General features: G+C 37.9%; 2 protein-coding genes across 12 annotated transcripts in view; one reads left to right on the top strand and one right to left on the bottom strand.

The window, feature by feature from the left end:
* LOC123768924 (FHF complex subunit HOOK-interacting protein 1B) overlaps window positions 1-7,191 on the bottom strand; it is a 54,894-nt gene extending 47,703 nt beyond the window's left edge. For 2 of the 11 annotated variants that reach the window (XM_069309115.1, XM_069309125.1), the window contains exon 1: window positions 6,634-6,821. In XM_069309115.1, the coding sequence (XP_069165216.1) occupies window positions 6,634-6,695 (62 nt within the window). In that variant the 5' untranslated portion in view covers window positions 6,696-6,821. Of the gene's footprint in view, window positions 1-1,842; window positions 1,969-6,633 lie in introns of all 11 variants that reach the window. The other 9 variants (XM_069309118.1, XM_069309121.1, XM_069309119.1 and 6 more) reach the window with 9 other exon arrangements.
* A 243-nt stretch (window positions 7,192-7,434) lies between these two features.
* On the top strand, window positions 7,435-14,153 carry LOC123768927 (zinc finger matrin-type protein 2). The gene is made up of 6 exons (XM_045759763.2): window positions 7,435-7,512; window positions 9,896-9,986; window positions 11,257-11,386; window positions 11,505-11,578; window positions 11,934-12,079; window positions 13,716-14,153. The coding sequence occupies exons 1-6, from the start codon at window positions 7,486-7,488 to the stop codon at window positions 13,866-13,868; spliced, it is 621 nt and encodes a 206-aa protein (XP_045615719.1). The 5' UTR covers window positions 7,435-7,485; the 3' UTR covers window positions 13,869-14,153.
* Window positions 14,154-15,388: the final 1,235 nt, after the last annotated feature.

Below are 15,388 nucleotides of genomic sequence, written 5' to 3'. Positions count from 1 at the left end.
ACTGTGATAAAAACTATGTACAAGGTTCAGATATCAGTGAACCCAATACTGTTATGATGTTCACAGTACAAGACAGACATCCACAGCATCCAGTTGTGGTTTAGTGCATCTACACATGAAATGGGACCTCATGTTCCTTAGCAAATAAACTTGAGGGAAAATTATTCATATTCAGATTTTATTGACCAGGCTTCTGATGATAATAGCAGTGTTGCAGCTATAGTTAGTAATGTGCATAGTATATTGGGAGGAATTTTGCTGTGTCAGGGTGGAAGCAACAATTTACTAGCTTGTGGCACTATGCTCTGCTTGAACTACCACATTACCACAACCAACAGAGCTGCTTATTGGTTTGACTATGGTGTATAAAATGTAGTTACCGTATATTTAACATGTGTATACTGTGTAATAACAGGAAAACAGTATGTTTTATTGTTCAAGGAATATAATATTGTGCGTATATTAGTGACAATATATCTCTGAACATACCTATTTTCTACATGTTCTGTAATACAAAAAACATTATTGACAGTCCAATATAATGTATTCAATACATGCAGTTACAACTCTGAGCAAAACATGCGGGGCTAGGCTGACCTCTGATAATTGGTTACAAGATTATTACCCGCCAGAACTGTTTAGTGGTTCATAATTGTGCATGAAAATGCAGATAGTTATATATGAAGTATGCGTACAATGTAATAACATAAAAAATGGTTCAACAGTTTGTTCTATTGTTCTAAGAATATAATATGGTGCCATATTAGTGACAAATGTATATGAGTATTCAAATGTTCCACATATTTAATTATATACAGTAAATTTCTCAAATGACACTATTTAATATTACAGCAAAACCCCAGAGAAAAGAGAGAGATTTTGAGATATATATGTAAAAATATCTTTGCAGCAACTCCCACCCCACACCTGGTCTGGGGTGACCACAGTGGGGCAATGGCTCCATGAACGTTCATGAATGTTCATGAATCATCATGTTATTACAGGATTTCCTCTCTTCGTCATGGTCAAAGTCAGCCACACTTTTTTCCCCTCTTTTTTTTCCACTTACATTTTTTTTCATTTTGCCAAAGGATTAAACAAAATTTGTAGTTTACAATTTAATCAAAATATACCCAAAAATATTATTTAACAAGTAATTAAGCCACAACTTGAATTACTTTATGGAAACATTTTATATGCAATAGAAATAAATCAGACTTAAATAAAAAAAAATATATATATTTTTAAAACAACCCTGCCACATGGCAGCTTTTTACACATGGGTTCAGCCTGCCTGCCAGCCTCCACACTCACTAACCTAAAGATGCACCCAATCCCCAAGGCAAAGAAAGACAGCTACTGAGCTCACCCAGAATGAGTGCTTCATTATATCAGCAATGATTTCTGGAGTGGCAATAAGTAGATCTCTGGTGCATACTAATGGTACCAGAGAGGAAACTGTCTTAAGGTGAAAGAAACAAGTAAAGCCACCGACAAAAATGGAGGGGAAGGGGGTGACTTGTGGGGCAAAAAGACAGGGTTTCGGCAAGAAAGAAAACTTAAGTGACTGGAAAGGCCACTCCAAGAGCCTCACAGGAGCCACAGGGAATATTTAACAGGTAACAATCAGCCAACACAGGTCAAACTGCTCTGAACCCAGAGTTCAAATATTAGCAAAGAAGGCAGAAATAACAGGACACATTTCAATCAAGAGCATATGGAAAGAGTATTCAGGCATTTTATACCATACCCCAAAGTCTGTAAAGAACAGGGTGAAATGCAAGCGAGAAGTCAAAGTTTGCAATGGGAAAAAACGAGAAAAACATTACAAAGGACACTTACATATATTCATTGCACTCTGCTGGTAGTAAGTGCCCTACATAGAACCATTCGGGACAACACGGATTTACAGCAGGGTGATCCTGCTTCTCACAACTGCTGCACGACTACAACAAGATCTCGGAGGCACTGCAAGATAAGTAAAATGCTAACGTAATATACAAAGACTTCACAAAAACAATTAACAATTTTGTCATGTTACTACACCCCTTACAAAAAAATACTAATAGAATGTGTTAAAACTAAGGCAGTGGACTTTTTAATTTTATGAAAAACCAAACACAAAATGCAATAGCCTGGTGGACGAAATCCAACTACCATCATAAAAAGTTTGATTTCTTATTAAACTCTGCGATGGATGGAAAGCTCTCAGGCTTTTCATAAATGCAAGTGCTGTGCATGAAGCTCCAAGCCATCTTACTATTTCCAATACTCATATCTAATATTGATACGAAAAAGCTTTACATCATATCCTTCAGATGACAAGTGCAAGTATCAATCAACTACAGTACAGTACAAGTATCAATCATATCTTCCAGTGGGCTGCAAAGCACAAGTTCCTTGTTGATATTCAACAAGGTAAAATTAAAAAAGTTCCACAGAAAAACTAAAAAAATTCAAAGCAAAATTGAATATTGGACCATACAGATTATACCATAAAACAGTGTATACCAAAGCTAGGAGTAGTGATGCCTCAAGAATTACGTCCGAGAGGATAGCAGTATCCAATCACAATTGCAACAAAATGACAGGATCGACAATGAGAACTTTACAAATATGAGATACTACGTCAATAATATACTATTCAAAGCTTTTATCTTTTAAGTTGGAAAATTGCTGTATTATGGAAGCTCACTATACAACTAATGAAATTGCTAACCTAGAAAATATATGAAAATGCCACATCTACATTCATTTAAAAACACAATGGACTGGGAACAATTTACTAGTATTCGTTGGAATGCAGGAAAAAGCTATGCAGGTTTCATCACATGCAATATACAAAAAGAAATCTATATATATATACAGCATATACTGTATATAGAAAGATCGTTTCCAAATACAGTATACAACGTACACCAAAAATTTTACAGAAATAGGAGTCAATTGAATGTACAATATAGTTCTAATGAAAAGTAGAGGTTGAATATAGACAATAAGATAATTCAGAAATATCAGAGGACCCTTGGTTCCTCAATGACCTAAAAAAAATCCAGCATTGAATGGCCTGTAATGAAAACTGTTTCTGGTGGGTCTCTCACCTCTGTGAGCTACCCTCCTGGAACCTTCCAACTGTTAGGTATCACACCAGACTCAAACAAATCTTAAGCATGTACCGAAGACCAGGACCAGAATCTGGCCCCACCTCAAGCAAGAAGAAGAGTCTGGGGATACTAGATCACCACAGTACCAATGGAAAGGCCACCAAAAAGGTAGAGCACAAAAAATAAAAAGCAACTTCTCAAGCATTTGCTACCCTGATACGAACTTTGTACCCACTTGCTCTCTAAAGCCAACTGCTAATTAGCACTAATCCTTCACCATTAGATGGCATCACGGTCGATCTGAAGTTCCCGGCATTACCCACAACCCGTGAACATCATGGTAAGGTGGGCAAGGTGAGGATGGGAAACCGCCAAGGAACCCAGCACGAGAAATTTTATTACATTTAACATTTTGTACCCACACCATAGGTTCGAATCCTAATCATGGCTCACACTGTGTCTGGCACCTGTCAATGCCTTGTGCTTGACTTTTAACACTTCCTGTTTTATCCTCGGATGTTTCACTGGTTGTTTTATCACTTTTTTTATTTACATCCACAGATAGCTATTATATACATATTTGCATCACACATGTAAAACTCAGACAATAATTGCTTAAATTGTCATATGACAGACTGTATTACCCTACTAACATTCGTGACGATAACTGCTTTCGTACCATGAAATGGTAGCAGGATTTTTTTCATGGGTCAAGGTAAACTCCTTTACATCCACATAGACCTATTATATCCATATTTGCATCATACATGTAAAACCCAGACAATTGTTTAACTCTTCATATGATAACTGTATTACCCTGTGAATCAACAATTGACGATTTCTGCTGCCTAATTTCTTGCTTATGCGATTTAAATTATGTGATTTAAAGATAAATTCATTTTTTACAATTGAACACATTTTATCTCCTCAATAATAACAAATAACTGACCAATAAACATTTTAATACCAGCAGATTTTTTTATTTGTTTATTATTTTAAAGTATAAACTCTTATAGAATGGTTAATAAAAAATAAAAATATATATAAAAATATCTTTGTTCACAAGCTGGCATGACCGCCTTTGCCAGGTACTGTACTGTAACAGGATTAACAAAGACTCAGAAGCCCCTCAAAGTACACCTTGAGCCACTACCTGTTCAACATGATTCTAGAGCAAACAATATTTAACAAGTAAAAATATATATATACAGTACTGTATTACACTAACTGAATACATTACCAGTTACTATTAAATATTCTAAATATATGGTAAATTAAATTGCATCTAAACTTGAAATTAAACAGTATTAGCATATAATTACAATACAGTATTGTCATTATTTACTTTTCATGGTTTAATTTAGTCAGTTCAATTTGTATTCACATTTGGCATTTCCTGAAGTTCTGCTTCCCATGAGAATTGGCGATGAGCAGCTTGTGCAACCACTATCTGTCCTGTGTTGAGCCAGTGTCTGGGTTTGGTTCAGAGGCAGGCACATTCCTCAATACAGACAAGAGGCTTGTCTGTTGTGAAGTGTATTTCCTTCACCAGTTTGAGCTTGATATCTTGTTTGTCCTATCCAGGTGGGGGTTTGCTATCCCTGGTTGATACCTGCTTGATGGGGTTCTGGGAGTTCTTCTACTCCCCAAGCCCGGCCCGAGGCCAGGCTTGACTTGTGAGTTTGATCCACTAGGCTGTTGCTTAGAGCGGCCCGCAGGCCCACATACCCACCACAGCCCGGTTGGTCCGGCACTCCTTGGAGGAATAAATCTAGTTTTCTCTTGAAGATGTCCATGGTTGTTCCGGCAATATTTCTTATGCTCGCTGGGAGGGTGTTGAACAACCGTGGACCTCTGATGTTTATACAGTGTTCTCTGATTGTGCCTATGGCACCTCTGCTCTTCACTGGTTCTATTCTGCATTTTCTTCTATATCGTTCACTCTAGTACATTGTTATTTTACTGTGTAGATTTGGTACTTGGCCCTCCAGTATCTTCCAGGTATATATTATTTGGTATCTCTCTCCCAAACCAGGAAGGTGGGTATTGGATGAGCTTGAATTTTGCAAGTTATCTAAATTCTACCTTCTGCTGAGGTTCTGCCAAATTTATTGTTATTCCTGCTAAAGGGGGCTGCACAGAGGAATGTACATACTGTACATTGAATTTATATGTATTCTACAGTATGGTGTCCAAAATTGAACTATATATCTGGATTGTAACTGGATGGGATTCTGGGAGTTTTTCTACTCACAATGCCCTGCAGGCTGTTGCTTGGAGCTGCCCATTATAGCCTGGTTAATCCAGCACTTCCTGTAGAAAACTGTCCAATTTTTTCTTGAACTCCACTTTTGTTCTGGCAATATTTCTTATACTTGCTTGGAGGATAATAAGTAACTGTGGACCTCTGATGTTTATACAGAGTTCTCTAATTGTGCCTATGGCACCCCTGCACTTTTAATGGCTGTGTTCCAATTCCCTTCCGTATTTTTCACTCCAGCACTTTGTTATTTTACTGTGCAAATTTGGGACCTGGTCCTCCAGTGTTTTCCATGTATATATTATTAGATATCTCTCTCCTCTCCTTTTTTTACGAGTACATTTTGAGAGCTTTGAGACAATCCTAATAATTTAGGTGCTTTATCAACCCAAATTATCTACGAGTGTTAAATTAACTATATCTACAAATTATCTAAACTACCTAAATATCTGTCATAGATATTTATTATCAATGCTTGCCATAAACAAGGCCTAACAAGATAACATTAAAGTTGAAGAATAACATTAGAAGTCTTCTTGGTAATATTTCTAGATATGAAATTCCAATATCCCATTTGCCTTATTTTAAACACACAGACTGTATGGTACGGTCAATTGATTTATTGTTAAACCAATGTTAAGTCAGGTTAACTTTAACCGACAAAATAGCCATACCAATTTGATATGTCCAATTTACTCTGAATGTACGCTTTACCTAACCAAACATCCCCCTGGTCATACTCAAGTTAACATACAGAAATGTAATGTAAAGTAATGGCTTGTAATGCAGAAAAGTATTACAAACCGGAAGGGTCAAGTACTAAAGGAGTGACTCATTCTAATACTCATAACTCAAGATCAAAGACATCACACTGCTTTTGAATACTAATTTGGCTTTCAGAAAAATCCATTATATTTGTTGCATTACTATGTGCAAGTTTAGATTCAGAAAAGCCCTGGGTAAATACTGATTTGAGACTAGTTTTATAGATTTATAGAAGAACTTACTAACAATATACTGTAGATGGGATTGCAGGATTTCAAATTGAAAGATATTTATGGACAAGTTTGGTTGGGTATAAGTAGCTACTGCTTGGACGTGTGTAGTTTCTTTAATTATTGTTTTTATGTTCAAGCAGTGCAATGTCTCATTGGTTTTTCTCAATAACACAACGTTGAATCAACCTGTATCAAAAATACTCAGAACCCTGATGTCAAGTGTTCTCTAAATTTGCATATTACTTCATAACTTAAAATACAAAATACGCACATATAGTCTATGACTGTATTAAGAGCGCTGGGAAGACGGGACACCACGAACGTAGCTCTCATCCTGTTTCTACACTTGGGTAATTACACTTAGGAGGAAATTACTGTACTGCGGGTTGGTCACTACAATGACGTCACGGGCCGGGTTTAAAACACTGAAATCGCTATGTATTCTAAAGATACAAATGTCAATTCAACTTACGCCTCACAATAAAAGCGTATCGTAGACCTCATTAACCTCGAGGGATACATACTTGAGACTCCGGAAAGCCTACGCAGGTTGCCTTATCTTCCTGCCCCGATATTTTTACGACGAAAAAAAATGTGAAAATGAAGACCTACGACTTAAATTTCCGCGTTCACCACAACTACCGCATGTCTGTAGCCTCCCATCATGTCAGCACAGTTCCTGCCATTACACTACAAGTGGGGAAGACTGAAATAAGCGTGTGTGACGTACTTATGACGAGGTTACCAAGTGATATCAAGCTGACAGCTCTGATATCTCGGTCACAACACAAACAAGTTGCCCACAACTGATCCAAAGGTTCTCATTGCTAATTGTGAAAGTTATCATATAATTAAATTTTGATCCAGGTTACCTATACGGTATTTATATTGAGCTTAGATATCAATAATAAATACAACCTTTAAGTTACAAAATTTTACTTAATTTCTAATAATAATATATGGTTATAATTAAAGGCTAGATATTTCACTAGTTTTAACTGTTGCAGCGTCTACACATATTAACAATAATTTTATATAAGGTATTCTAGTAATATAATTAGTGTAGAGTGGTAAACTTTCTTTGTTTAGGTTCTTCTCTACAAAATAAGTTTGTTTACACAAGATGGCAGCGTCCGGGTCAGGTTCAGCGGTGAGTCTCTATTGTTGTCTTCTCACATTTCTTGCCGGCCCTCTTACCATGGTGCTGCTCTGTCACGTCTCTCATGGTGGCCCTCTTACCATGGTGCTGCTCTGTCACGTCTCTCATGGTGGCCCTCTTACCACAATCGTGCTGCCCTATCACACTTCTCTTGCTTGCTACCCTCACTCCTTCCTAACCACTTGGACTGGATGGCATCGCTTCTTGCAGGTCGCCGTTCAATCCCCAACAGTTCAAGTGGTTGGGCATCATTCCTTTCCCCCGTCCCATCCCAAACCCTTATTGTGATCCCTTTCAAGAGCTATAGTTGCAGTAGCGTAACATTTTCTGCTGCTAGTTCCCTTGCCTTCTCACTCTTTCCTTACTGGCCCTAACTCGTTGATCCGTTCGAAGAGCTCCCTATTGGAGAACCAGAAATCACATTATTTACATTCTCTAGAAAGAGAGTAAAGGGTGATATGATTTAAGTACATAAATTTATAAAATAAAATATATGTATTTTTATATTTATTTCAACTGAGGTGCCTCTTCATCTAGTAGTAAATAGTTACATAGGAGTTAAGCAACTGCTGTGGGAGGGGGAGGTTTGCGTCCTGGGGAAGATCAGTAGGCCAACATTGGGGGACATTGATACAAGTCTAATGTATGTATGTATAAATACATATGGTCTCCTGAATGGTCCCAAGGTTCTACTGGTTAAATACTTGTAAATTCCAAATGCCCTGGCTGAGATTAGAACCTTTGTATGCATGATGCAAAACAGAGTGCTGTACCACTGTACCACCAAACCACAAAAGGAAGAGTGTATTTATCAACTCATTCAACCCTTTGCCTGGGTGCATTTGGGTTATGTGGTCAACTATTTCATCTAATCTAGGTTAGACCATGGAACATAAGTCATCATTATGATGGCAGGACCAAGAATAGTAGTACAGTAGCAGTGTTATATAACCTTCCACTCAATGATAAGACCCAAGCAAGATTATGACAGAAACAAAATGGCAGTTACCACTATCATTAAAATGGGCAGCCTCTATTGCCTATAGAAATCAACCACATCTGCTTATCATGGGAGACTTCAACCATGGAAAGATAGACTAGGTGAATAAAGAACCACACGGGTACAGAAACATGAAGAGCTAAACTAATGAGAATGGCAATAAGAAACGTTTTAAGCCGGCAGTGTCAGAGGGACCCACAAGAATGAGTCAATGATGAACCAGCTAGACTTGACCTGGTATTCACTTTGAATGATTCAGACATAAAGGAAATCAACTTTGAACACCTCCATGAGAATGAGTGATCACAGTGTATCGATGTTTGAGTATCAGGTAGAAGTAGGGATTAGGAAAAATGGTTGCGTGCATTTCCTATCATCTAATGCCCCTGTCCACCTAGAAGTAAATAGGTACCCAGGAGTTAGTCAGCTTGTTGTGGGGGTTGCAGCCTGGATGGGGTCAGTAATTCAACCCTGAGGAGGACCTCAGTATAAGGCTAACATGTACTGGCTGCCTGTACCCCCAACCCAATGAATTATTATAATTATGAATTACATATATAGAAGAGGTACCCAGTTGCAGCCAGGTCTCATCCCCTTCTTACCCCATCTCTCTCTTCACTCCCTTGTCCCCCATCTTCACTCTTCACCCCATCTCCCTCTTCACTACTTTGTCCCCCATCCTTTTGGTGCACATTCTCTCAGAACCCACGGTGAAACTCCTGTACAGGTGTCTGAGGAGTCTAGAGATGCGAGTTCAATCCCATTGCATAGCTTCAATATTTTCTCATAGATATATCACATTTTTGTGATTTTATTGTGTATTACTAAGATTACAGTATTTAGAATCTTGGAAGAATGCCTCCCTCTCCCTCTGAGAATATGCCTCACCCTCTATACATTACAGTATTATGATACATAAACACTTTTTTTTAAGAATTTGCATATTTGCAACTCTTATCTCTGCAATTTCTATGAATTGTGGTAAGTAGCTTATTGTGCATGTATTATTATTATTATCAGGAATTACTGTAAGCAGGAACTATTTTATTGCATATAAAATGATACTTATTTCAAACATGTGCTGTATTTATATAAGAAATCATTGTATGATTTGAACAGTTTACTCAGGAGTAGTTTAGTAGGCACATCTAAATCGTGACTGTTATTGATAGTCATGAAATGAATTATTTCTCAGCAAAAATTAAACAAAAAATGCCTTCTCAATTACCTGACCAATTTATTTCCCCATCTACCTGGTGGAAGGTACAAACATCCAAGTGAATTGTATTATGCTGTCCATACAGAGAAATGAGCTTGGTGCAATAGATTAGCAGTGCTAATTAACTAGCTACAGCATCTTATTTTGTTTTGCAGACAGGGCCAGAATTCAGGCGGAAATGGGACCGAGATGAGTACGAGTCCATTGCTCAACAGCGCTTACGTGCAGAGAGGGATGCCACCCAAGGTATGTTGAATGTCTTTAATTCTTGCACTGTGCACCACAACCAGGGTTAATCACAGAAATCACAATAGTGTGATGTATCAAATGAACAAATCCAAATGGGCTGTGACGAGGATTCGAACCTACGTCCGAGATAATCCCAGACGCTGCTTTAATCGACTGAGCTACATGGTCAAAAAGAGTTGAAACCAGAAGTTGTTCCTAACTTACTTGGATCCTGCAGCCTCTCCAAGACACAAACCAGGGTTTTACACAACTCCCCCATGCACTTGAGCTATGTCAATAGATCGTTCTACCTCTTCGCCTTTACTTCATTACACACAGAAATCACAATAGCGTGATGCATCAAATGAACAAATCCACAAGGACCGTGAAGAGGATTCGAACCTACGTCCTCGTAAGTTCCGCGAATCGAATCCTCGTCACGTTCCTTTTGGACTTGTTTACAACCAGAGTTGTTTCATTGATGTGTGCACCACACCCAGGGTCGTTTCATTGATGTGTGCACCACACCCAGGGTCGTTTCATTGATGTGTGCACCACAACCAGGGTTGCTTAGGCCTATCATAAAATTTAAAACTCCTAAGCACACAAGGGGCTCATTTTTGGTTCCTCAGGCCTCCAGTAACCATCCCCCTTCTTGAAAAATAATAACAGTAATTAATAAATGGTGTAATAATAATAATTTATAAAAGAGTCTTAAGTTTGTTGGCATAGGATTGCTTCCAATTACTTAAACACAATAGCCAACATGCATTCATATTTTTACACACGTCTATATCTGCATGCATTCTGTCATGTTTTTCCTAGAACACAATCCACCAATTTATATATATTATATATAATTTATATAGTATAATTTATACAGTACTGTAGAATACTGTTTCTGTATACTGTACACATAATTTATGTACAGTATACAGAAATGTATACTGTACAATTTTATAGTGTACAGTATAGAAATGTATACTGTACACTATAAAAAAAAAAAACTGCACATAGCTTTGAATCCTTCAGTTTTGCAGGTGTAAAATAGATTTAACCTTCCTTCCAACAGAACCCTCCACACATTTAAACTTTAATGATTTTGCTTTCCATAAAAGTACTAAGCTTGTACTACTGTTGTTTACCAACAAATTAGTTAAAAATGACTAGAATAAATTCCAGGAAAAATATTCTTAGGTGTAATAACAAAAAAAAACAGGTTTTCAAATTGTTTATTTCATTGAGGAAACAGAAAGACACACGCCACTTATAATCTCTCGTCTCATAGCTCAAAACCAGAAAGCTGTTCCTGTAAAGCGTGAGCTACTGAAGCAGCGTGACTACAAAGTTGATATTGATTCCAAGCTCGGCAAGAGTCAAGTTATAACCAAGACCACACCTGCATCGCAGTCAGGAGGGTAAAGTTTTCCCTTTCATTGTATACCACTGTACTCTTGTTTGTGAAATGACTGAGGGTTATATTTAAACTACTAGTATATCAACTAAGGAATACAGTAAAACAGTTTTCTTCTTCAGGTACTACTGCAACGTGTGTGATTGTGTCGTCAAGGATTCCATCAACTTCTTAGATCATATCAATGGCAAAAAACGTACGTTATTTGCACTGTATAAATCAATTAACCACTTATTTGAGCTAATGCACGTTATCATTAGGTTTTACCAAAAATATTTTGGTGAGTAATCAAGACTGTAATTGGATGACATTGTGCTTAAAACTTTGGTGCTGTTACAACTCTTGAAATCTTAAATTTTTGTTTTTAGTCTTTGTGAAATCAAATACATATTAAAAGGTAATACAGTACTGTACTCTATATTGTTGGTCACAGGTCAAATGTGGCATGATAAAAAAAACAAATACAGTAATTTATTTAATTATTATGGAGGCATATGAAAAACAAAATCATGTACAGTATTATAATATTAAAAACATTTTGTCCTAAACAGATCAGAGAAATTTGGGCATGTCCATGCGTGTCGAACGGTCATCTTTGGATCAGGTAAAAAAGCGATTTGATTTAAATAAGAAAAAATTGGAAGAAAAGAGAAAAGATTATGACATAGAACAGCGAATGCAAGAGTTAAAGGAAGAAGTAAGTACTGTACTGTAGTTTCTTTGATTTTCAGTTTTATTTAATGTTCATTATTGCTACTTAAGTGAAAATGGGCTTAGGTTTGGTTTCCCAAAGTAGGGGACAGGAGTCTCTCCTAGTTAATAACCAACCCTAATTTGAAACGTTTACAAAGATTTACAAAGATCCTGTTAGAGTCTCGGCTTATCTAATTTGAATTCATTGTTTTGTGTTGATATATTATTTAGCATATTATTAATATCTATTTGATCCATTTGTATATACAGTACTACAATAATGTTTCACCTTTACTCTTTTATTTCTACTCAATAACATTGGGACTAAGTAGATTGTTGGCTCAAAGAAATAATCAATTATTTGTAACAAAAAAAAAGTGGTTTTCAATATGGCTTCCTTCAATTCACCAGAATAGGAAATGGGAAAAGTTATTAGACCATGTAATTGGCTAACCACAATTAACTAATGGACATCTGTTTGAAAAGAAACTGGCTCCATTGTTCAGCTTAGTCACACAACTGAGTGCCCAAGTTATTTTGGGCTGATTAAAAAATAGCTTCCCAACAGAACTTTAAAATAAATTGTTTCAATAACGTCAGTAAATTATACCTCCTTAATGTAAATAAATGTCTTTCTGCTCCAACAGTATATTAGTATTTTACACAACATGTAGGTTACTACGGTAATTAATTTGTAAATGACATAATCCATAATGTACTGGTTTAGTTATTATTTCTGGCAGAGCCATTTGTGGCTCTCTGAAGCTGCTATATCTGATATAGTGCCAGACTACAGGGCATGGAATCAGTCATGGAGTTGTATTTGGCTTATCAGGGACCATGAGACAGAACCTGGCCCCCCTTCAGAAAGGTGCAAGAAGCAGTGACACATTATTTATTTTATAAAAATTTATTCATGTCTGCCACCCAGAAAGTCAGTGAAACAAAACAGACCACTGCTTGGTTGAAAATGAAACTGCAGCCTCAAAACAGCCACAAGAACTCTCCTAACAATGTAAACAAACAGTCAAAAATTCATGAAACTAGCATGAGCTGGTTTGCCCCACCTGCCCCCCCTCATTTGAGGGGAGGAAGGAGGCAGAACGGCTGACCTGGTCTGCCTCCGTCCTTCCCCAAAATGAGGGGGAAGGGGGAGGTGGGTGTGAACTAGCTCACACTAGTTTCATGAATTTTAATTGGTTTATATTGTTGAGAGAGATCTTTTGCCTGTTTTGAGGCTGTGGTCTTGTTTCACGCTGGACTTGTGGTCCTGTGGTCCCAGGTTTGATTCTGGGGCGCCGGCGAGAAACAATGGGCAGAGTTTCTTTCACCCTATGCCCCTGTTACCTAGCAGTAAAATAGGTACCTGGGTGTTAGTCAGCTGTCTCGGGCTGCTTCCTGGGGGTGGAGGCCTGGTCGAGGACCGGGCCGCGGGGACACTAAAGCCCCGAAATCATCTCGATATAACCTCTCTGAGGGGGCCAGTATCTGGTTCATGGTCCCTGGTAAGACAAATACAACTTCAAAACTGATGGCACCTCATAGTCTGGCACTATAACGGATATAGTTCCTTCGGGGAGTCACCAGGGCTCACCCAAAAATTGGCATTTCATTACATTCAGTGGTGTTATACTTAACAGGAAGAAAAATTGAAGGAGTACAGACGAGAGAAAAGAAAGGAACGGAAACGTAAAGCAGATTCTTCACTTGATGACGACATGGGCTCGGGTGGAATGGACCCAGAAATGGCAAAAATAATGGGATTTACCGGATTTTCATCATCTAAAAAATAACTAGAATGTTATGATTGGTATCCACACACATTATTTGACTATTTCCACTTTCAAATAGTCAGAACCTGCATTATTGTTATTAATTAATTACTTAAATTTGTCTTGTGCATAAACTTTCATCACTATTTCATTATGGAAGAATATAGAGGAGAGATTTGTGATTTTCACAAGTTACAAATGAATATTCAAACAAGCCATACATACACAGTGTTTATTGATATAAAGTGTATAGTATTTGTGTGCTATAAGTCTAGTACTGTTTTACAAATAAATTATTTTGTCAAATTAGGTCTTCCTATCCTTCCAAATGCTCCTTGTTGAAATATAAATATATTACATACTTCATCTGTGCTTGGAGTAACTGCCCCATGTGCTAATGATCTTTTTTATTTCATTAACATAAATATACTATTTTTCAGACATTTTCATCATTATAACCTAATTTCCTGTTTTCAAGGGATGGGCCTTGAGAAAAGGAAGGCACTATACAGTAGATTAGAAATACAGAAATAAATTAAGATAGGAAAATAGATATTTCAAATAAGTTGCACTCATACAATTCCAGCTTTATATTACCCACACTTCAAAGAGACCAAAGCCGTTAGGTGAACTCTCCCCAACAATGTAAACAAACTATTGAATCTCAAAATAAGCACACACTCATTTGCCCCACCCTTCCTACCCATTGGGGGGCTCATGCTGTGCACATGGTGTAGCTTCACTTTCACCATGACTGCTGGGTGCAGGGACTACATTTGCCCTTTGCCAACTTCCTCTTCTGGCTTTTGGGGGTTAAATTCCCTTACCCTTACTTGACACCTTGTCTCTGTGTTGGGGCTCTATGACCAGTTCTTACCAGGCCGCTGAGGGTCATTAGTCCCCCCATTTCATCAGGGACACAGTACAGTGCAGGAGTTTATGGTTGTGTGGCATGCCCTGAGATGGAATAAGATTCCTTCTTGGGCTCCATGCTCCAGATCCATTTCATCTGTAACCCAGTGGTCCATTGTCCTTTGGAGCTGGACACTGCAAGTAACTGTTTTGCTGGTTTTTCGTTACAATTCACGTTTGGGGAGTGTCCAATGCTCTCGCAGACACTCTCCTGGTTCCTTCCCATCTCCAATGCCACATTTGCCTTTACGAAACATTTCTAAACCCCGATTCAAGCATCAGCTTGAAAATCAGTGCCTTCCTCTTTATGCGGTGCTATTCAACATTTGCAAGGCCCTTGAGGTAGATGTCTTTCAATTGGACTAGTCGCTGTGGGGGTTCCTGTAAAGCTATTTTTCCCAGTACAGCTGTTGCTGTGGGTCCTGGTCAGGTTGGAATCCATAGTGGCCAGCTCAGCCTTTGTTTCAGGCGCTGCTTGCTCGATATCCAGACTCTTTTTATGTGGCTCCACCTTTCAGAAAAACATGATAATGAAATGCCAATTTTTGGGTGAGCTCTGGTAGCTCCCTGATCCACACTGTCTTCCAGGTTGTCAGTTGGAGTGTTTAGTGTGTGCATCTGTTCTAGAA

Source organism: Procambarus clarkii, chromosome 64 (assembly GCF_040958095.1).
Source record: "Procambarus clarkii isolate CNS0578487 chromosome 64, FALCON_Pclarkii_2.0, whole genome shotgun sequence".
Lineage (NCBI taxonomy): Eukaryota > Metazoa > Arthropoda > Malacostraca > Decapoda > Cambaridae > Procambarus > Procambarus clarkii.
Note: the sequence above shows the minus strand (reverse complement) of the source record. Positions and strands in the feature narration are given on the sequence as shown.

What these genes read in the sequence shown, in the direction of transcription:
- LOC123768927 (XM_045759763.2), top strand. Translation starts at nt 7,486, where the DNA reads ATGGCAGCGTCCGGGTCAGGTTCAGCG. An exon ending in CCTGCATCGCAGTCAGGAGG is followed by an intron (nt 11,387 to 11,504) that starts GTAAAGTTTTCC and finishes TTTCTTCTTCAG; the next exon opens with GTACTACTGCAACGTGTGTG. An exon ending in TGCAAGAGTTAAAGGAAGAA is followed by an intron (nt 12,080 to 13,715) that starts GTAAGTACTGTA and finishes TATACTTAACAG; the next exon opens with GAAGAAAAATTGAAGGAGTA.